General features: G+C 55.5%; 1 protein-coding gene across 1 annotated transcript; it reads right to left on the bottom strand.

Moving 5' to 3' along the window:
• Positions 1-5,438: 5,438 nt before the first annotated feature.
• MEX3A (mex-3 RNA binding family member A) lies at positions 5,439-18,125 on the bottom strand. Its single transcript, XM_066568208.1, has 2 exons — positions 17,644-18,125; positions 5,439-6,553 (listed from the first exon to the last, which is right to left on the bottom strand). Exons 1-2 carry the CDS (start codon positions 18,110-18,112, stop codon positions 5,448-5,450), a joined length of 1,575 nt encoding a protein of 524 aa, XP_066424305.1. The 5' UTR covers positions 18,113-18,125; the 3' UTR covers positions 5,439-5,447.
• Between the last annotated feature and the right edge of the window lie 4,750 nt (positions 18,126-22,875).

Here is a 22,875-nt window from a genome sequence, read left to right on the forward strand (position 1 = left end):
GGATGAGTCCCAAACCCAGCACAGCCCCAAGCCCCACTCTTTATTTGCAGCCAGTGCTGAACTCGGCGGCAGTTTGGCAAAGCATGAATGGAAATCCCAGTGCTGAACTGGGTGGGCACCACACTACAGCCCCTCTGCCCTCCCTTGGGGCTGAGCCTGCCTGGACCTGGACACGTTCTGAACAAAGCTGGGCATGTCCTGAACAAAGCTGGACACGTTCTGAACAAACCTGGACACGTTCTGAACAAAGCTGGACATGTTCTGAACAAAGCTGGACATGTCCTGAACAAAGCTGGACACATTCTGAACAAAGCTGGACACGTTCTGAACAAACCTGGACATGTTCTGAACAAAGCTGGACATGTCCTGAACAAAGCTGGACACATCCTGCCCACACCTGGACATGTCCTGCTCACACCTGGACACGTCCTGAACAAACCTGGACACGTTCTGAACAAAGCTGGACACGTCCTGAACAAACCTGGACATGTTCTGAACAAAGCTGGACATGTCCTGAACAAACCTGGACACATCCTGCCCACACCTGGACATGTCCTGCTCACACCTGGACACGTCCTGAACAAACCTGGACACGTTCTGAACAAAGCTGGACACGTCCTGAACAAACCTGGACATGTCCTGAACAAAGCTGGACACTCCCTGCCTGGACCTGGACACCTCCTGCCCACACCTGGACATGTCCTGTACAAACCTGGACACCTCCTGCCCACACCTGGCCACGTCCTGCCAGCAGCTCAGCGCCTTCCAGCGCAGCTCTGCCCTCTCTGCTCCCAGCCCCGGGTTTTGGGCACCTGCCCTTGGTGCCACTGCTTGTGCCCTCGTGTCACTGCCTCTCAAAGATCACCACCACCACCACCACACTCACAGCACAGCATGGCACGAGTCACTTTGGTCCCCACCCCGGCTCCAGCAAATGCAAACCCCAGGGGTCTCCCCATCATCACTCCCAGGAACCCACCCTGCTTTGCTGGGATGTGATTTTGCAGGATGGTCTCAGGGACCAGGCTTCCCACAAGGGTCTTGCTGCTCCTACTCCAGAGGGAGGAAGACCCAGTTTGGTGTATGGGGGTCCCAGTTCCACCTGCCTCCCTCCAGCCCCCATGGCTTCAACACCCCAAGGGGGGTATCCCAAAAGCCTGGGAGAGATCGTGGGGCAGCTGAAGCCAGTGAGGTTCAGGCCAGTTGGTTCACACTGCAAGAAGGGGTCACCAAGGGCATCCTCGTGGTAGGAGGGGAGAAGTGCAAGGACCTGGCTCGGTGGGTGCTGCAGAAAAGGGATGGGTGCAGGAGGAGGGGGCTGTATTTAGTTATCATTATTGCTGGTGAATTAGACCAACAAGCCATTTTTAGTCACCTATCAAGGAAGATACAAGTCAGAGCAAATAGTTAAGGTCATGGGCATTTTTCTTGTTTTTTGTTTTTATTATTTTTTTTTAAAGATTTTTATATATATACATATATTTAAAAAGAGGAAAAAAAAAATTACGCAATTTTTTTTGTTGTTTAAGCCCCGCAACCGGGCTCCCCATGGATGCCAACAGGCAGGGCCCGGGCTGCCCCTCTCTGGGTGCCCCAGGGGGCCAGGGAGAGGCCCGAGCCCCCCGAGTTCCCTGCAGCCCCCACTCGAGGCAGAGGTAGCTCTCGGTGCATTTACAGCGCCTGTTTTTCCTTTCTTCCAAAGTTGCTACATCAAAATATGGAGTCGGTGGGGGGTACAGCGGGAAGCAGGGGGACAGGGAAAAAAAATCAAAATAAAACAGGGGCCGAAATACTTCTATTTATTTTTAAACTAGAACTGCTACATCAAGCTTTTTTTTTTTTTTAATATATATGTATATGTATATATATATGTGTATATATATATATATATAAAGGTTATTGGAACTGAAGATTTTATTAAAGGCCAACTTGGAGACTTGAGTAGGAACCTCATCTGCAGAGAGGGGCAGCCCCCCCAGGACAGCCCCACTCTGGTTCCCAACAGCAAGCATTGGACGTTTGTTTGGGTCATGATTCTTCTTTTTTTTTTTTCCCTTCTTTTTTCTTTTTTTTTTTTTTAATTTTTTAAAGAAAGGGGTTTTGTCTTTTTCTCTAACATTTTTTTCAGCATGCAGGAGGCTTTTACATCGTTTTCGCTTGTTAAGGTGAGGGAGGAGGTACAAGGAGCAGAGGTGAGCCCCCTGTACCTTCCCCATTCCCCACCCCCTACAGTCAGTGCTAGAACAGGTTCCCCCCACCCCAGGTCCCCAACTCAGGGGTCTCCTTCCCCCCTCCCCACTCCCACCCCACCTCTTCACAACCTGGCATCAAATAAAGACATTAATCAAGAACTTGCTCACATTACCACGAACAGACTCCACTCAGCCAAGAACGACTACTCACTCACTAACACAGCGGCCGAGCCCCCAGCTCGGCCCCTCCAGCACCAACACCAACGTTTCTGAACGCCCCTCTGAAGGGTGGCTGATCCCCCTGCCCACCCCCCCTGCCCACCCCCCGACCCCCAGCTCGTGCTTCCACCACTCTCTCTACACCAGCGGGAGAATTCTGCGCCATGAACGGATAAAATACAGCCCTGGGGTGGGGAGGGCAGGACGGGATGGAGGAGGTGGCCCTGGGGAGGGGAGAGGTTCCCAGAGAACGGCAATGCCCCCCTCTCCCTGCCCTTTCCTTCCCTTCCCTTCCCTTCCCTTAAGTGGGACCGAACTGAGGCCAGATTTTGAATGAGAACGGGGCAGTTTTAGGAAGGGTGCGGCCACTGCTGGCCAGGGCTCCTTTGCTGAGGACGGGCTGTGCCCCAGGAAAATTCGGGACGTGGGGGCTCTGGGGGTTCATCCAGAGCACCCCAGCCCCCCATCACCCCACAGGCCCCACAGCAGAGGGTGCAAAACGCGGCGCCTTCCCCCAGGAAGTGCTCGCATCCCAACCCGCTCCTGGTGTGAAAGGCTGGGCGGCAGGGCTGGGACAACTGCCTGGCCAGGGATTTCCTAAAGCTTTGGGGAGGAGGGGAGTACCAATCCTGCCTGACAGTGTCCCATTAGCACAGCATTTTAACTTTTGTCTTTACTGTTTCCAAAACATCAGCATCTACTACAGCCTGGGAACATTGCCCACCCCTCCAATCTGCCCCTACGGAATACATTACTGTCGATGCAAAAAACAGTGGAGGCATCCCATCATCCCACCATCATTTCCAACCCTCTAACTGGTATCTGAAGATCAAAAGTGGATTTTTATCAGCACAGAGCACCAGCAGCACCTGCCCCAGCACAGCGAGCTCAGCCCTTCAGTGACTGTGCCCCTGAGCCTGCTGTGCCAGGGCACAGGCAGCAAACCAAGCAGAAGGGAGGATGTTCCCAGGAACATTACCACGATGAAAAGAAAGTCTCCTGTAACTGAAGGGAATAAAAAAAAAATCTCAGGTGATTTTTTTTTGCTTGTTTGTTTGGGTTTGGGTTTGTTTTGTTTTTTTTTTTTTTGATGTTAGAACTGTCTGTGCCAAGTTGTGAAACTTGTTGGTTCAGTTCTAAATCAGAGTCCAGGATCTGTGAGCAGAAGTTGAGGGGTAGGAAATGGGGAAGTGGTGGTAGTGGGAGAAAAATTATATATATGGGTTTATATACACACATATATATATATATAGGTGCTTGATTAATTAAGTGCCTATATATATATATACACACATATATTTATAGCTGGGTGTACTGGTACTCAATAGGTCAATCCAACACATTTTTAACATCACAGCATTTTGGCATCCACAGACCAGCTGAACAAACCTGATGGAGTGAAGGTGCTGGCCTGCACCTTGCATGCGTTGGCACGGGAGCCAGATCTGAAGCGCATCCTCTCCCACTTCCCAATGGTTTTAAAGTATCTCATTTAACAAAACCAGGAGTCTTGAAATGATTAAAGGATGTTCAACAAGGCAATTTTTTTTCTGTTTTGTTTCGTTCTGAAAAAAATATAATATATAAAAGTGGCCAACCTCAGGAAGATCCAGGAAAAGGACAGCTGAAGAGGTTTTGGTCCATAAAGAAATACTTTTTCTTCTTTTTTGTTTTTTTTTTTTTTTTTCCCTACTTGGTTTGGGTAACAAAAGTTTTGGTCCAGTTTAAAAACGACGACAACAAAATTATCTCTATAAACTCGGGGTTTTTTTTTTTGCTCTCTGTTGGGATGCATGTTGGTTTCATATGGGCTCATTTGCCTGTATTGCATGATCGTCTCTCTTAGGTTTTGGTGCAATAGGTATGTTTTTTTTAAGAAAAGAAAAGCACAATGTTCTCTGTCTGTGTGTGTGTGTGTGTGTGTGTGATGTGTGTAGCTGCAGCTGGCATCACTTGGAGGAAAGAATGAAGAGTGACCTACGGAAACGTGGAAGTCGATGCACTCCCCCCATGGACGGGAACTCGGGAATGCTTTAGAAATACCCTGTTAGTGACTCCTGATTGGACTGATGAACAAATCCCTGCTTGGATAAGGAAAAAAGAACAAAGTTCCAGACTCCACGGTGGCTCAGAATAACAAAATAAATGCTCGTCGCCTGGTGTGATCCCAGTAGGTTCTTCCAAACCTTCTTCAGTTTCACTGGCGTCGTTTTTATTTCTTCACCTTCTTTTTTTGATTTTCTTTTTTTTGTGTTTTTTGTTTGGGTTTTTTTTAGAAAAAAAGGAAAACAATAAAAGTTCTTTAGCTGTGATTTTTTTTTTTTTGTTTAAATCTTTGAGGTAATACAGTTGTGCCCTCGTTCTAACAGGTTCCCAGAGGTTGATGGTTTCTTTCTTGTTCTTCCAAATCCCTGTCATCCGTTTTCCTTTCTTTCTGTTGTTTCTTTCTGAGCTCCCAGTTGGGCCGACAACCCTGCGGGGAGGAGAGTGGGGGCTTCAAGCCAAGACAAAGGTTGAAGGTGGCTGGAGAAAGGCTGGCAGGGCCCTCCCTGCATCCCTGCTCCCTCCCCGGTCGATCCAGGTGGCCTGGCTTGGTCATCGCCAAGAAGTCCCAATCTCACCACCAAAAAAAACTGAACTAAACTGCTTTGCTTGCGAGATCCGAGTGTGCGTTCTGAGTACTTGATTTACAAAAGACATTGCAGGCTGGAGCATTGTTCGCCCTTCAAAATTTCTGGCTTTGCTATTCATTTTAATTTTATTATTCACTTATTATTTTTTTAAAAAATAACATACATTGCTTGTAAAATAATTTCTTTTCTTTTCTTCTTTTTTTTTCTTCTTCTTCTTCTTCTTTAAATTAATTTATTCTTTCATTCTTTTTTTTTGTTCTTCAGATGTCATTATTATTATTATTATTATTATCATTATTATTATTATCACCATCATTTTTCTCTCACGGACACCCCCCACCCCCCTTTCCCCACTCTCTCCCTTCCTACCCCCACCTCCCCCACAACACCCTGCTCTGTCTCTTTAGGAAAATATTCTAATGGCCTGAGTGGCTGCCGCGTGGCAGACGGGGCACTCGGGATCAGTCCTCTCGCAGATCCTCACGGCACACTCCATGCAGAAGAGGTTGTGGCCGCAGGGCACCAGCGCGGCCGTCACCTCGCTCTCGAAGCACACCATGCACTCGCGGCTGCTGCCCACCGACGTCCGGGCAGCGGCGGGCGTGCCCAGCTTGGAGAAGCCCTGCAGTGGCTCCCCCTGCGACCGCCGCGGCAGCCCCGACAGGCCGGGCTCGGGGATGGAGGAGGAGGGCGAGCGGTGCGAGTTGGGATGGATGGCGCCGGTGCTGCTGGAGCGCTGCTGCTTCGAGAAGAGCACCGAGACGGGGTTGGTGTTCTCCTGCCCGGCCCACATCGGGGCCCCCGACTCCGGCACCCCGTAGTACAAATCCTGCTTGTTCACACCGTAGTTGGGGAAGAGGTAACCGTAATTGAAGTCGTTTTGGTCGTTCAGCCGGGGGGTCTCATAGACGGGGTCAACGGAGCAGTCGCCGATGCAGCCCAGGCTGTTCTGGCGGAAGGTGGAGAGGGGCTTGCAGCCCGGCGCCGGCGTGTGCACCCGCCAAGCCTCCGAGTAGCGGTTCTCCATGCCGGAGTCGGGGCTGCTGGACAGGAAGTCGTTCTCGTTGTTGTACTCCAGAATCTTGCCCGTCCTCACCGCGATGTGCGTCTCGATCTCCTCGCGGGCTCGCTCCACGTTGCCCGGCGCGCCGGTGATCTCGAAGACGGGGTCCCGGTCCCGGCTGGGCGTGATGATGTAGGTGTTGGTCTGCTGCTGGATCCTCTTGATGGTGGCTCCCTTGGGGCCCACCACCAGCCCCACCACGCGGTAGGGCACGCGCACGCGGATGGTGACCTGCCCCGGCAGGGTGGGCGCGCTGCCGAAGGTGGTGCCCGCCTTGTTGCGCGAGGCCCTGATCATGGAGAAGTGCTCGGCCGCCGAGATGATCTCCCGCCGGGCCATGGCCACGTCCTCCCGCCGCCCTGTCACCATGAAGACCGGCTCCTCCCCCCGCACCGGGGTCTTGATGTAGGTGTTGGTCTTGGCCCGCAGGGCTTTGATCTTGCAGCCTTGGGAAGAGAGAGAAAGAAGAAGGCGCAGCAGTTAATGAGGCTGCCCCACCGCTCGCCCTGCTCTGCAGGACACCGGGCCACCATCTCCTGCGCCACCTGGCAGCCGCTGTGCAGGACGTGGAACAAGGGAAAGGCCCCATCCCCCTAACCCTGACGGGAAACACCAGAGGGAGGTTCAACCCTCACCATTCCCAGAGACTCCCTCCCTCAGGATTGCCATGCTACCCCAGCCCCCAAAACGGGGATCCCCATTTTGTGTGCTGCAGCCCACCACACCATCCCCCCGACTGCCTTCCCTCAGCAGTCATCCCCAAGATCTCCCTTCCACCCACCCCAACACCACGGGGCAACGGGGGATCCACCCCAGGTGTCAGGTGACAAGGCCTGTCCCCAGAGCCCCAGAGTGGCTCCCCAGAGACAATGGTCATCCCTGGGCTCTGGGGACAAGGCTGATGCCCTGATGGGGCAGCCTGGAGGCCACAGGACAACAGAGAGATGCTGGTCCCACAGCCTGGATTGCCAATGTGCAGCCCCTTGGCCAGCCTGTGCCACCTCCCAAGGGGAGTCGCCTGCCTTGACTCCAGAGGATTTTGGTACTACTGAGGAGGTTTTGGGGTGAATACCATGAATTTCAAGGGGACAAGTTTGGAGGGGAGTTGCAGAGATGCAGCAGTTTGGGCCTCCGCACTGCAGATAGGGCAGGACTGCAAATGCCAGCAGAGCTCGATGGCCAGGGGTAGCAGGAGGCCAGGATTTGTTTTAGGGCTGAAACAGCAAGAAATGGGGCAGGGTTGTGCAAAGACTCCTGCTCCAGGTGCTCAGACCCTCTCCTGAGATCACTGGCCAAGTGGTGCTTTTGTGTACCAGTATCCACATCCCAGAGCACACTGAACCCATTCCCCAAATCCCAGAACTGACCAAGCCCATTCCCCCAGCTCCTCATGGCTCAGAAAACAGCCTTCTGCTTTCCCAAAAAGGACAAAAGACTTTCCAGTGTGTTTTGGCTTCCAAATGATCTTTTGGAGGGTCTTGGTCCAGCTGATTGGCTTCAGATTCCCAGATGACACCAGGATGACATCAAGCAACTAAGAGTTTTTACAGATGTGGCACAGTTCTCTAAACTACTCCTGGAGCCCTCCTTGCTGCCGTCCTGCCCCTCAAAAAGCCTCACTTGGTGCCCCAAGGCATTTCTGGCACCAAGCTCCAGTGCAGGCTGGGGGTTCCTCTGCAGGAGGTGTGCTCTGAGCTCAGATCTCAAAGGAAAGTTAAAACCTGTGATTCTCCAGTGCAGATGAAGTGAGGTGAGCACTTTGCTGAGGTTTCCCGAGGATTTGGGTGTCTGACAGAACCAGAGGATGAGGACACTGAACTGGGACTTCTGTGAGATCCCCCAGCACCTCCCACCCCACCTTCCCGCCCCAGAAAAGATCATTTTCCTCTGACTACCCTACACCTGCAGCTTTTCCTCCTCACACTCCACTGACACCACACTTCAACACACAAAGACCTGCAAACGATGCCTCTGCAACCACCGAATGCAGATTCCTCAGCTCCTGGGCTGGGATTTTATTATTTATACAGATCCTGATAAATAACAGCACCTCTCAGGCCGGCAGCTGAGGGCTGCCACTCATGCACAGCCCCTCTGGTGAGACACAGCCTCTCTGGTGAGACACAGCCTGGTGACATCGGGGTGCCCCCTGGAATGCCAGCACCCCGTATCATTGGAAAGAACTGAACCCACACCTGTGGCACTGGAACAGCCTGGTGCCACGAGAGCTGGCACAAACAGCTCCCTGGGCTCACAGGTGCCAGGGCAGCCACTGCATCCAGCAGTGCCCAGCAGGGAGGGCGCTCAGCCTGGCCAGCTGCGCTCACAGTGCTGGCACCACGTGGGCACCGGGCATGGCATGAGCATGGCACTGCATGGGCACCAGGCATGGCACAACAGGGGCACAGCACTGCAGGGGCACTGGGCACAGCACAGCGTGAGCACAGCACCACATGGGCACCGGGCATGGCACCACGTGGGCACCGGGCATGGCATGAGCATGGCACTGCATGGGCACCAGGCATGGCACAGCAGGGGAACAGCACCACAGGGGCACTGGGCACAGCATGGCGTGAGCATGGCACCACATGGGCACCGGGCATGGGCACAGCAGGGGCACAGCACTGCAGGGACATGGGGCACGGCACTGCGTGGGCACCAGGCATGGCATGGCATAAGCACGACACCACATGGGCACCAAGCATGGCACAGCACAGGCACAGCACCACAGGGGCATGGGGCACAGCACCGCGTGGGCACGGGGCATGGCATGGGCACAGCACTGCAGGGGCACCAAGAATGGCACCACACAGGCACCAGGCACAGCATGGCACAGGCATGGCACAGCACAGCATGGGCATGGCACCGCACAAGCACTGGGCACAGCCCTGGCCAACCATAGCCCCACACAGCCCCTGGCACAGCCGTGAGCCCACCGCCCCTCGGAGGGTCTTGGCAGCAGCACGCGACACACGCTGGTAAATCAGAACTTCACTGTCAACTCCTGCTGTGATTTTTAACCCCTCAGAGCCACCTCAGCTCCCCAAGCCTTGTTTCCCATTTCGGGAGCAGGAATCGCTGCCTTGTGCTCCCGCAAAATCTCCTCTCAGCGCTCCACATCACAGCGCTGTTGCACTCAAGCCATCCCTGAAACAGGAATTCCGTGTTCCTGGGGAATGGAAATGCCACAAAGAAGGATCTGGGAAAATCCCCAAATTCAAACCAAATCCACCCTCTGCCAAGTCCATTGTAGCTCGTGGGTTACTCCCCGGAATTTGCACCGTGAGGTGATGCATTTGTGATGCTTTGTTGAGTAAAGTTTCCAAACAGCCTGTGTGGACCAGTGGTCACCCTGTGGTGTGCTATCAGCTCCCAGGAAACTCAAAGGACAGGACCTCATGGAGCCAGGCACAACTCAACTATAGCATAAATAATAATAAATAATAAAGATTCATCCCAAGGAGAGCTGGATAAATCCCTGAGAGGTCACCCATGCCCTCTGGCAGCCCTGGCAGGGTGGGCTGTCCCTGACCCACCGCTGGCAGACATTTCCCTGCCCCTCTCCTGTGCTGCTCCCTCCCTCTCCAAAGAGGGAGATTCCATCTTAGGAAGATTAACCGAGATGCCACCATTTCCCCAGGGATATCACCAGAGCATCACATGGAAAAGACAGGGGGTGTTCACAGCAAGCATCAAGCTGAAAATGCCTCCCTGTGCATCACCCCGGGCTGCAGGAGCTCCGTGGAATTCCGCAGTGACCCGAGCTCTGCCTCTAGAGCCAGGCTCGCTCTCCTGTGCAGAAAAGACCTCGGGCAGGCGTGTGGCACAGCTGGCATTGGGGCTGGCATTGGGGCTGAGATTGGGCTCTGTGCTGTTCTCAGCTGTGGGACAATGATGGTGTGTGGGGGACAGGGATCTGAGCCCGGCAGGACAGGAAACAATCACGGAGCCGACAGGGAGGGTCAGGCAGGCAGAGCTGTGACAAAGGACCAGGGCTCCATGCTGGGGACAGATGGAAGGGAGCAGTGGCAAGGAATCCACATGAATGAGGGCAAATGTAAGCACGTTACGCGAGCTGGAGGAGTGGGAGGGAGTTGGGGATGGAGCAAAGGTGGTGGAAATTGAGGGAGAGGCACACCCTGATGCCTCCAAGGGGAGGAGGAGAATGAGGTGTGTGGGAGCAAAGCCAGGACACCCCAAAAGGGCAAAAGGAAGGTGGGCAAGGAGAGAGCACGGCAAGAGGGAGGGGAAGGAGGATGTGGAACGGACAAAAGGACGCGTGGTGCAGTCGGTGGTGTGAGAAGGGGGGGAGGAGGGAGGGTCTCTGTGCAGGCCTGCAGACGGGAAAGCCAGCTTTGTGGAGACAGACAGATGGGGATCCTGTGCTTAAAAACAGGAGAAAATCACCTCCTAGGAAATTAGACCAACTCCAGCAAGTCCAGAGGGCTCAGCAGCCCTGACCTCCAGCAGCTCTGAACTGGCACAGACAATGGCCAAACCATCAGCAGCCCAAATGCAGAGAACTCCTCAACTTCCAGGGGTGCTGCACTGCTTTTTTACATCAGCTAAAACCCGGCTTGGCTTAAACGTCATTTACTCACTGAGTGCCAAGGCTACAGGCCCATCTCAGCCCCATCCCTGATTGCTTTGCACACTAAAAAGGGGCTGAGCCTCCTCTGAGGTCACCCTGCTCTGATGGAGCACAGCTGGATCAGGATGTGGCCCGTGACATCCCAGCCAGATGGGCAGCACACCCCGATGTGCTTATTCCAAACAAAATTTGTCGTGCATGGGGTGGTTTTTGACACTTTCCCTTCGTGCATAACTGAAATTTGAAAACACCGTGCAACAAAGCATTTTACTCTGGGGATTATTCAAAGGTGGAAGGGAGGGGATTGCCTAGGAGGTGGTGTCAAAATGAAGCTAAGGGAAGAAAGGGACCCATGGAACATAACTTGGTCTATGCTCTCCTCATTGTGGCAGCACACAGACATCAGCGTGTCGATCCCTGGCAGACCTCTGCCACTTGCATTTTTATATTAAACAGAAAATTAAGCCCTTTCTCATTGTGTTTCCACAGCCCACCTTCTATTATCCTGGGTTTTGTCAATAATGCAGATCCCAAAGCATTCCATGAAGGAGACTATAAGCTCAGTTCCTCCCCTCACCCTTTTTTCTCTTTAATTTCACTGATTACCAATTGACTCAAAGTAAACGTGTTTGCAAATTACCTGAGTACATCACAAACATTCCCACACAGGACCAAACCCTGGAGGAGTGGAGAGCCTCTGGTGCCCAGACCAGTCAGCTAACTGGAATTAATCCGCAGACCAGCCATCTCTGGCTGAAAACACAGAAATAAATTGAGTCTAGACATTGCCAAGATGGGTGGTGGGGGTCAGGGGGAGATCTGGATGCACAGCCACCTTCTCTCTCTCTTTCCCCTGCATCAGGGCAACGAATCCATCAGAATTAACAGAGAAGGCTCCAGGAGCTTGGTTCACCTCTCCAGCAAAGACAGCTGCTCACAAGGGACACCAGGGTGCTGGATGCATCTGATCTAGCTGTCGTTTCCTTGGCATGAACCCATCCCAAATGTTCTCACTCTGAGCAGCCCCAAATCCGTGATGTTTTCACAGGACCTCAGCAGGGTTTACCCCAAGGCCCCAAGGTGCTGCTCCATCCTTGGGTAGAGGATGATCAGTGCATGGAAGGGAAGTGCCCAGCACAGCACCACGGTGACAATGCCACCAGGACAGTGCAGTGGCACAAGCAGCTGTGCCTGCCCGTGGAGCAGACCCCTCAAATAATTTCGCTTTGGTGTAAATTCAGAGTTACACCTGCTGGTGACCTTCTCCTCGGTGCTGGGACAAGGCCAGATCCTGCACAGGTATATTCTGCTACTGGAGGCTCCCACCTGGCACCAACTGGCACCTCCAGCCCAGGAGCACGACCCTGACCCTGGAAGCACCAGAGGAGCTGTACCAGCCACAGCAAACAGCTCCAGAGCCAACCCCAAGCTGGATCTTTTTGTTTGATTGACTGCGTTGTGGTTTTATTTCGGAAAACACACCCCACAAATCACTCCAGGTCCTGATATTTCTTGTTTTCACCAGATACAAAGTAATCTCTACAGACAAAAGCTTTTTTAAGCCCTCTTCTCATTTCTGGCAAGGTGCCGTTACACTGCACAGACACAAATTACACCTGCAAATGCCCCATGCAGTCCCTTCTGGCACTGCTAGTGGGGTGCAAGAGGGTCTAAGGGCAAATTAGAACTTGGTCTTTTTTTCTATTGTAGTCATAAAATTGAAGAGGATCATAAAATAAACAACCCCCAGCTACCTCGGGTAAGGTGGGGCATTCTTTTCCCCGTTAACATGAAAGCCTTGTTAAAAGACAAGCACACAAAGAACTTCACAAATAAACCCTCCTGACGGCCTGTGGGGTAAGGTTTTGCTGCATTGAAAAAACCTGATGAAAGTGGTGTCAAAAAACACGAACGCACACAAAAGGACCACAACCAACCAACTAAATCTCTTTGCACGGAGGGTTTATTGTCCTGATGATGCAAGTTGTGTTTACAAGAAGGGGAAAAAAAACACCACCCAACGCACCATGCCAGGAAAACCAGCGACTGCTTCATTCCAGCACGGCGATTTTACGCTTTTTCACATTGTGATGAAAGTTGTTTATGAAACAAAAAAAAAAACCAAAAACACAAAGAAAAAGGGAAAAAAAAACCGCACCAAACAGCATCAAGCCTAGAGGCACAGAGAATCCTTGTGCGACGGAGGAAAGTTGGGAAGCGAAGCCCCCGGCGCGGAGTGGGTGTGCCCGTGGCACGGCTCGGTCCCGCACGGCTCCGGCCGAGCCAGGGCCGGGCAGAGCGGGGGAAGCGGGGCATGGCGAGCGCAGGGGGACGCGGGGAGGGAGGGAGGGAGGGGGCTGCCAGACAAAGGCGGGGGCCCCCACCCAACGCCAGCACTGCTTTCTTTCCCACTGCCCTAGATTCCGGGCGGCTGCGCTGCGGTTCACTCGGTCAGCGCCGCACCGGCCGCCCGAGCGCTGCGCGGGGAGCGTGCGTGGCTCCCTCGGAGAAAATTCCCTTTGTCTCTCTCTCTCTCTCTCTCTCTCCCTCTCTCTTTCTCTCTCTCTCCCAGAGCCGTTCTCTCCTCCCACCTCCGGTTCAAACGGCGCAAAGTCGATGCCGCTCCGCACTTTTCCCCCCGGTGTAAATTCGGAGTAATTCTCGTTAACACTTTGTAACAAGCCGATACCGACTGCAATGTCTTTCTCCCTTTCCGGGCCCATCCCGAGCTGCTGGAGCCCAGCAGATCGGGTGGATTTCGAGCCAAGATTTCCGTGAAACAAGGAGACAAGAAGAGCTGCCCCCCTCGCTGCTCCTCGGATGCTGTACATACATCCACCTCCACAGGGTGGGTGGGGGAGCTGCCATCATCAGACTTCCTCAATGGAAAAGGCTTCCTCGGACTATTTTTAAATGCTGAAAGCATTGGGGCATGTTTGGAGCTACACAAAGAACCCAATCACCTGGGTTTAGTGGAGCCTCTTGTTATTTGACTTCACCTTGCCAAGAAAGAGCGATTCATGTTAAGATTCTCTCTCGCATAATCTCATTCCTGGTGACAACAGGCTGGTTGGAGCAGGCTGGGAGATGCTGCATCAAAGGGTGTCTGTGAGTACAGGTGACAATGGATGCTATTACTGTGATGAGACCAAAAACCCTTAGAAGGAACCAGAAAATCCTCAGAGAATCCAAAAATCCTTACAGGGAAAGTCGTATCTGGGAGTGGGCGCAGCACGAAGCCAAAGCAACCCCACAGCTTCTCCCGACACCTGCACACAGCAGGCACACAAAGAACCAGCACCGTGTCTCCCTAACCACAACATCTGGCCTTAAACGTGCCCTTCAGCCTGTCCCCTGGCTCCAGCGACAGCAGCCCAGCTTGGCTGTGGGAGCAGGCAGAAAAGTTGGATACAAATCTTGATCTGGCTAATCCACACCCACCTCGGGCCGCTTCTAGGGAAGAACTGCAGCGCCTGACGATTTCTGCCCCTTCCTCATTTCACAGGCTGCACAACCAAAACACGGCGCCCTTCAGACACTCTGCATTCCTCCCAGCACCCACAACCCCCTCTCAACCCACATCCCTCGATGTCCCACCTGTCTCCTAAAAACCCTGCTGCAAACCCCTCCAGTGCTTTGTCTTTACAATTTCATCGGCGTGGCTGTGAGAGCCAGCACATCCAGGGACAGGCTGTTGAAGGCAGGACACCCACAACGAGAGGTGGCAGGAGGAATACAAGAGCCACCAAGCACCCTGACGGGCCTGGCAGGCCCCAGGGAGCACTGGCCGTGCCGTGGCACACACCAGGAGGTTTGGTCACCCAAACTCAGCACAGCTGGAGCTCACACACATGCCAGGGGAAGGAGGGATGACCTGCAGGAGCCCTGATTCAGGCAGACTCACCCCACAGAAGGACAGGAGTGGAGGTCACGGCTCCTCCTCCAGCCAGGGAAGGGGTGTCACCACCAACTATGCCCAGTCAAAGGGATTCTTGTGACTTCATCCCCTCATTCTTCCTTTCCCAGCTTGCAAAGCAGCCCTTGGCACATCCCACCAGCCACCCAGCTCTTTACCACGGACCCTGGGGCACAGTGGAGGAGCCAGCCTGGGCAGCTCCCACCAATGCCCCTTTCCACAGCCCAGCACCACCTCACCCCAGCCAGATCGTGGCTCAAATTCAGAGCACAAAGCAGCCCCAGCACAAACTGGAGCAGGGCTTCCAGCAGGCCATTGGCTCCTCCAGGGCACGTTCACAGCTCCTGGGGAAAGCAGGAGCCGCCAAGCCCAGGTTGAGTTCCTGCAACATCCTTGCTTGGAGTGAAGCCACCCCCTCTGCCACGATTACACCTCTCCACAAACCACCCCTAACAGGCATCCAATAAAAACACATCGGGCTTGAGCATTATTTACACTTAAGTGCCTTTTCAGTGCTTTGGCAAAGTGAGAGGTGGCCTGATAGCAGGTGGAATTCCTGTGGCCAGGGCCCCTGTGCCCAGATGCAGGCCTCTCATGCCTCACCTGCCTGTGAGGAACACTTTAATAGATGGTTGGTATTATTATAAAATAATCTGAAGGGATAGTGTGTTTCTTCAGAAAATAATAAGTTGAAGAAAAAGCTAAACCCTGTTACCAAGTAAAGCTGTGAAATAATTTTTTATTTCATTATTACTTTTTTTTCCCCTCCCCTTTTTCAAGATGTTTGTCACCCTGTTCAAAGGTACCCATAAAAACAATTGTTTTCCTAGAAAACCATCTGCAGCAGGAGCAGTACTACTGAGGGATGACAATCTGGCATTCTGGGATTCTGGTCAAGCATCCATGGGAGTCCAGGAATCAATTCCCCTGGGAGCCCCACACCCAGCTCCAGACCCTCTTAATCCGGCCTTCTACACAAAAACAAGGCACAGGAGACAGTGGAGACATTCCTGCAGGCCTTTAGAAACAAGTGTGGGCCATGATCTGTGCTGGAGTGAAGAGCCAGAGCTCCAGGGATGGTGCTGAAGGAATGCCCAGCACAGCATCCATCCCACCCACCTCCATGGTGGGGCACAGGCTGCACCATCTGCCCCACCAGCCACAGGAGCACAGCCACAGCTGCATCCCCACAGCTCCAGCACACTGACATTTCAGCTTCCCAGATGTGGGAAAGCCCTCACTCACTCACACACACACACACACACAAAAAAAAATGGTGGAAAAAATCCAGGTCTCCACGTTCCTCTCCATCGCTCTGGACACAACAGGCACGTGCTGCGTTGTGAGCACACACCCCCTTCTCAGGAGTCTGGGGCAGCGCTGAGATCCTGCAACCAAACAGCCCTGGCACATTTCCCCTTGGTTCCGCCTGCCGAATCCTCTTTCCCAACTTTATTAAACAAAGGGGGCCTGATTCTCCATGGCCTCACACACACAGAGCAGTGCAGAGCTGGTGCTGAGCCCCACCGTGCCTGCAATGTGAAGGGAGGATCAGGATCAGGATCAGGATCGGGGCCAGTGGGATCTCCCGGGCCAGACCTTCACCCCTTCCTGCCCAGTGAGGGGCCCCCATCCCGGTGTGAGCAGCACAGCAAGAGCTGCTCCCTCGGCTGCAGATGCCCCGAGTTTTGGGGAGCTCAGCACCCCCGGACTGCTGCCCGCTCTCCATCCCGGAGAACCGGGGCCGCTCCGTGGAACCGGACCCTTGCTGCAGGGCTGGGAGCAAGCCGAGCCTCCGCAGGCCCCATTGTTCCAACCGCACGCCCTAGCGTCAGAGATGTCCAGCAAGGAGCCATTTGTGTCCCTCTCCCGTGGCTTCCCCTTGCCCACCTCAGCCCTTCTCGGGGCACTGGGGGTCAGCACCCCCCGGCTCCCACCACAAACCCCCTGCTCAGGGCCCTTCCATCCCAACCCACAGGGGAGCATCTGCCCATGGAGCCGCGCAGGCTCTGCCCATCGCACTTCCAGAGCGTCAAGTTACTTGTTCAGAGAAAGAAAGAAAAAGAAAGAAAGAAAGAAAAAAAAAAAAAAAAAGCCCAACACTTAGCCTCACTATTATTATTATTTTTTTTTTCTCTGTAGCGACACAAAACTTCTCTCGGCAGCGCCGTGCCCCGACTCCCGCAGTGCCCACGGGAGGCGCGGGGCCCCGCACCGCACACCCGGGAGTGGTGGGGGTGGGCGAGGGGTGACTTAAGAGTGGGTGTGGTATGGGGATATATATATATAAAAATATATATATATATATATATACACACACAGATATATATATATGTAATTTTTTTTAAAGCCCTCCTCCATTCCACCTCGCTCCGAACGGAGCCGTGAGAACAAAAGCATCACTGTGGCGGCGCGCGGGCAGCGGCGGCGGGGGGCCCACGCGGGACGGCGGCTCCCGCTCCGGGGTCCCCTCGCTCCGAGGTGTCCCCCCCGCCCCGTTCCCGGGGGCCGGCGGGAGGAGCTCGGCTCCCACCCGCTCACCGGCCGCTCGGACCGAGCCCGGCGGCACCACCACACCCCCTCCGCCCGGCCAACAAAGGGGGGCTCCGAGGCGCGGGGCCGGGCTCAGCCTGCACCCCCCGCCCTTCCCCCGCCTTATTCCCAGGTTTTTGTGGTTTTTTGTTGGTTTTTTTTTTCCTTAAGGAGAGCGCGGTCGAGATGGGCTCTTTGGCAGAACCGGGGAGCGGCGCGCGGGGCTCCGGTGCCGGACAAGCCCCCGCAGCATTCCCGCAGAGCCCCCATCCCACCCTTCCCCAGAACCGCCGTGCCGGGAGCGCGGCCGCCCGCCCACAGCCCGGGAGCCCCGGGCTTTGTCCCCGGCGGGGCCGAGCGGCCCCGGCCCCGAACAATGGGGCGGGAGGGAGCGGCGGGGGCGGCGGCGGGGCCCCCCGGCCGCGGGGGGAGTGTCCCGGCACCGGCGAGCGGCGACACCGGGGCACATCGGGGGGTACCGGGGGCCCGGCGCTCACCTTGCCGTCCCACGATCTCGGCCACGTGCTCGGAGCTGGGCACCGGGACGCACTCGGTGGTGTTGGAGCTGCTCTTGAGCCGCAGCTCGGCCTCCTTGTAGAGCGCGCACAACTTGGGCTCCGCCGCCCCGGCGCTGGGCGCCGCCGAGCCCTTCGGGGCCGCCGGGGGCGGCGGCGGCGGCGGCGGCGGCGGCTGCTGCGGCGGCGGCGGCGGCGGCGGGGGCTGCTGCGGCGGCGGCGGCGGCGGGTTATTGTTGTTGTTGTTGCTGTCCTCCACCAGCACCACGGCCGAGGAGGAGGAGGAGGAGGAAGGCTCGCCTAGCCCCAGCAGGCAGAGCTGGTCCAGGGCGAGCTGCAGCGCCCGGTCATCCTCAAGCAGCGCTCTGTCTTTGCCGCTCCCACCGAAACAGCCTAAATCGCCGAAACCCCCGTTCCTTTCCATTATCCCTGGGACTACCAGGCTAGGCATGGCTAACAAAGGCTTGGGAGGGGGCTGGGGGCTGGGGGGGGGGGGGGGGGGCGAGAGGAGGGGAGGGGGGGACACAAAGAGCTCGGGAGGGAGAAGGGAAAAAAAAAGGCAGAGAGAGAGAACGAGAGAGAGAAAAGGACCCTCCGCCCCCCGCCCCCCGCCTGGCCAAGCCCCTTTCCCGTGTAACCCGAGCCCCGCGCCCGCCGCCTCCACCGCGGTCCCCCCGCCGACGCCCCCGCCCCCGGCCGCCGCCGCCGGGGGGTGCGGGGGGTGCGGGGGGCGCGGAGCGGAGCGCGGCCCCGCGGGGGGAAACTCTTTTGTTTGAAGGCGGCTGGGCGCTGCGGGAGCGGCCCGGCCCGCGGGCTGATGGGGGATGTAGTCCGGTGGCGGCACACCCCCGCCCGCGGCGGCGGCCACCGGGGCGGCGGGGACCGGCGGCGTGGGCAGGGGGACCCGCTGTGACACTGCGAGGGGGATGTGGGGACCCACGGGGACACGAGTGGATGTGGGATATGGGGGATATGGGGGATGTGGGATATGGGGGACCCGCTCTGACACTGCGAGGGGGATGTGGGGACCCACGGGGACACGAGTGGATGTGGGATATGGGGGATATGGGGGATGTGGGATATGGGAGACCCGCTGTGACACTGCAAGGGGGATGTGGGGACCCACCGGGACACGAGTGGATGTGGGATGTGGGATGTGGGATATGGGAGACCCGCTGTGACACTGCAAGGGGGATGTGGGGACCCCCGGGGACACGAGTGGATGTGGGATGTGTTGGACTGGCCGGGACACGGTGAGGGGGCTCCAGGGGACCCGTGGTGACACGGGTGGAGAGGCACCCACGGTGACACGGGTGGAGGGTGCTGTGGGGACCGCTGGGACATGGAGGGGAGGCTGCTGTGGGGGGACACATCGTGCAGAGGGTGGAGGGGCTGCAGGGGGACCAGGCGGTGCCACCAGGGGAGGGGGATACAGGAGGATCCACCGTGTCACCGGTGGAGGGGCTGCAGGGGGACATGGGGATAGGCTGGGGGGTCCCTGCTGTGACACGGGTTAGGGAGGTGAGAGGGGACCAGCCGTGCACTGAACGGGTGGAGGGGACTGCGGGGGAAACCACTGTGACCCGGCTGGAGGATGACGCACATCCAGGTGTGCCCAGGTGTCCTGAGCCGTGGCCAGATGTGCACACACAGGAGCGCAACCCCAAAACACAGATGTGCACCCCAAAACGCAGATGTGCCCCCCAAAACGCAGATGTGCCCCCCAAAATGCAATGTGCACCCCCAAAACGCAGATGTGCACCCCAAAACGCAGATGTGCACCCCAAAATGCAGATGTGCACCCCCAAAACGCAGATGTGCCCACCAAAACACAGATGTGCCATGCCATGGGTGGAAGGGTCTGTGGTGGGACCACTGTGCGATGGCTGGAGTGGGCTGCAGGGGGATTCCCTGTGTCACACGTGGAGGGGGCTCCTTGGGGACCCACCATGCACTGGGGGGGTGTGGGGGCTGCATGGAGACCCACCCTGGGTTCCATGAGTGACTCTCTGTGCACACCCTGGCAGAGAGGGGTCCCAGGAATGAAGGGCCTGTGAGGGCACCCACTGGGTGCACCCAGCATGGAGGGCCATGAGTGGAAGGGGGCTGTGTGGGCACCCACCATGTGGCCCACACTGTGGAGGGGTCATGGGAGAAGCAGGGTTCGTGTGGGGACCTGTTGCTGCCCACTCCTGAGGGGTGCTGCAGGGGTGTCCAGGGCTGGGATCCATCCAGAGACCCACAGGCACCACAGGGATCCCTGGGAGGAGCGGTGGCTCGGCAGGGACACCTTGGGAACAGGGCAGCAGGGCCAGCGGGGTGGGTGGTGGCACAATGGGGCAGGACCCCCCTCCCATGGACAAGGAGCTCCCCGCTTCATCCTTGTCAAGGAGGACGTGGCCTTCCAAAAGGGTTCCCCACAAAACATGAGGACTTCAGTCTTGTAGTGGGAACACCCCTGACACAGCCACAAGCATTTGAGGGACGATACTGCCTGTCCACCAGGCCTGGGAATTATGGAAACAAGAAGGGGGAGCCCCCCAAGGCCTTGCAGTGGCTCCAGGCAGCGCCAGGCTTGGTGAGGCTGCTGGGGCTCAGCTCCACACCCTTAGCTCTGTGCCCCAGCAAAGCCCCCTCCTGCAGACTGGGAATGCTGGGGGGGAGCCGTGGGACAGCCCTGCTCCCGGGCTGGCCTTTCTCATTGAAATGAGGAGGATTCAGCGCCGAGGGAAGGAGGGAAGCATTGACAATCGCTCCCCAGCTCCCAGCCAGCCGGGCTGGGCGGCGAGCGTGTGAGCGCGCCGTTCTCCCCTCGCCCCTTTCTTCTCTCTGAATCAAACCAGATGTCTCCCATGAAATGAGATTGCCGGAGCTCACACTGGAGAGGGACAATGCGGAGGGATGCGAGGCTCCCGCCGAGCCACATCGCGCTGCAGCTGTGGCAATGAATGGCTGGGGGGTGGTGGCACCGCTGCCTTGTCACCGGGGCTGGACCTTTCCATCCCCCCGCTGCATCCTGTGCCATTTGCTCTCTCTCTCTCTCTCTCTCCGGCTCTGGGATCCTTACGGGAAGGTTTTTTTTCTCTTTTTTCCCCCACCTCCCCTTTCTGGGTCTACCAGCAGAAGATCTCAGCTGCGGCTAAACTCGGCAGATGGGGCAGCCAGCACAAGGAGATGGCTCATCCACTGACTCAGCCGGTAAGGTGCTGCTGGAGCTCTCCCCGTGAGTTTGCCCAGGCACTTTGGGAAGGGGAAATTTTTGCTTTCAGTTTAGTTTTTTGCTTCCAGGTTCGCTGATGTGCAGCACAAACTCGGGGAGATGCTGGGAGGGGCAGGTCCTCTCTGCGCAGGACCCGGCGTGGAGCTGCTGTGGGTTAGAGCTTGTGGTGGCTGCGCACAAAAAAAGAGGGAAAAAAGTAAAGCTAAGGGCAGGAGAACCCACCCACTGCTGTGTTTCATGCAGCTCATTTTGGTCATGCTGTAGAACAGCGTCCTGAATTGGGCTTTATTTCTTTTTTTCACTGTTGTGTGGTGGTGGGAGTCCTGAGAGTGGTAGTTCGGGATGTTTTCCTTTGTGGCAGTTTGGGATATTCCTTCTTCTAAGAGTTCTGTCTGTGTTGGGATGTGATGGATGGTGGCTCCATAGGGCACACACACATCCCAGGGCAAGTTTAAACACAGGCACCTGGCTGGGTGTGCTCCATTAAATGGCCAAAAATGTGCATTTAATGCACATGGACATTCACACACACACACACACACACTGCTGGTTCCCTTCACACACCTGCTGGCTGTGGCTCACTCCACACTTACAACCAGGTGAAACCCTTGTGTGTGTGTGTGTGTAAGTATGAGTTACAGGTGTAACACACAGAATTATGTACACTGAAATATCACATGAACCACACGTGTTTATCTGTGAGGTATTTGTGTGCACACATGCAGGGGTGCTCCCAGTGTGGGTGAGGACTGTGTGCATGCCCATGTGCTGGTGGTGGCAATTTAAAGGTGTTCTGCCCTGCAAATTCTGGACTTTTCACCTTGTCTAAGCTGGATCTCATGCATGAGGCTGGTAGCAATGCTTGCTCTGGAGGCAGCACATCATGGTTTTGCTTCCACCTCCATTTTAAGTTCTGTCACGGAGGTCCTGGGAGAAGAAAGTGCTCCTGGAAATCAGAAAGTGAAAGGAAAAAAGGGAAAAAGACCTCCAGCTCTCAGCATTCCAGCAGCATGAGCCAAGCCCAGAAATCACCAAACTGACTAAAAAGTTTGTGTGACTCCAAAAAAAAAAAAAAATTGAAAATTGAGTTTCTTCTCATTTGCCTTCTCTTGGGGCTGTCGGATTTCACTCTGCTTACATCACCTTGCTTTTCTGCACAGCCACAAGGTCTAGAAACTTACTTTAAAAACCAAAAATTCATACTCAGGCAGATTCACATGACTCACAGAGCTGGGAATTTAAGGCAACCAGAAACGCTCCTAGAAAAAAAAATCACAGGAATTGGCAACATGGGCAGTGACTAATCCTGATGGGTCCCTGATAGCAGCATCTCTCAGTTCATACAATATTTTGGGGGCGTAGCTGGGCTACAACCAAGACTTTGATCCTCTTCCCAGTGATAGCAGCTGCTTGGGAATGATCTTACCTCCCGTCTGGCATCGCTGCCTCTGGGGAAGCTGGATTTCAGGAGTAATTCAGGTTAAAGTTAGCTCGGCCAGGTGGCTTGAGCTGGAGTGGGTCATAGGGGCTGACATTGTGGAGCTGTTGGGGGCTGGAGCATTCCCAGCTCCCTGGATGGAGAGGTAAAAGGTTATTTTTTGGGGGGGGGCAGGTAGTGCTGGGTTGCGAGTGAGGATTTCAACCACGGGTGTAGCCTCTGCACAGCTCTATCCACTCAGCGAACACCCTGCCGAGGTTTTGGCAGAAACTCAGCGTTTCTAGTTTAAAAAGCGGGTATTTCCAAATGTTTTAAGATCCACATCCCCGAATTGCTGTCGGGGGGAGAAGAGAATTATTAATTAAAGCCAGGGACAGCGGCAGGGTCCTCGGAGAGGAGAGGTCGGGATCAGGCAGCAGCAGCATCACATGCCCCTTGCCGAGGCAGGAGGCTGCAGAACGATCAAAGAAAAGGGAGAAACTGCAAACTGCAGCTGCTGCTGGTGCCAGAGCCATCGGGGAGGGGTGGCCGGGCACCACGGCTGGTGACAGAAAGT

The sequence above is a fragment of the Molothrus aeneus genome, chromosome 31 (genome assembly GCF_037042795.1).
Source record: "Molothrus aeneus isolate 106 chromosome 31, BPBGC_Maene_1.0, whole genome shotgun sequence".
Classification (NCBI taxonomy): Eukaryota; Metazoa; Chordata; class Aves; order Passeriformes; family Icteridae; genus Molothrus; species Molothrus aeneus.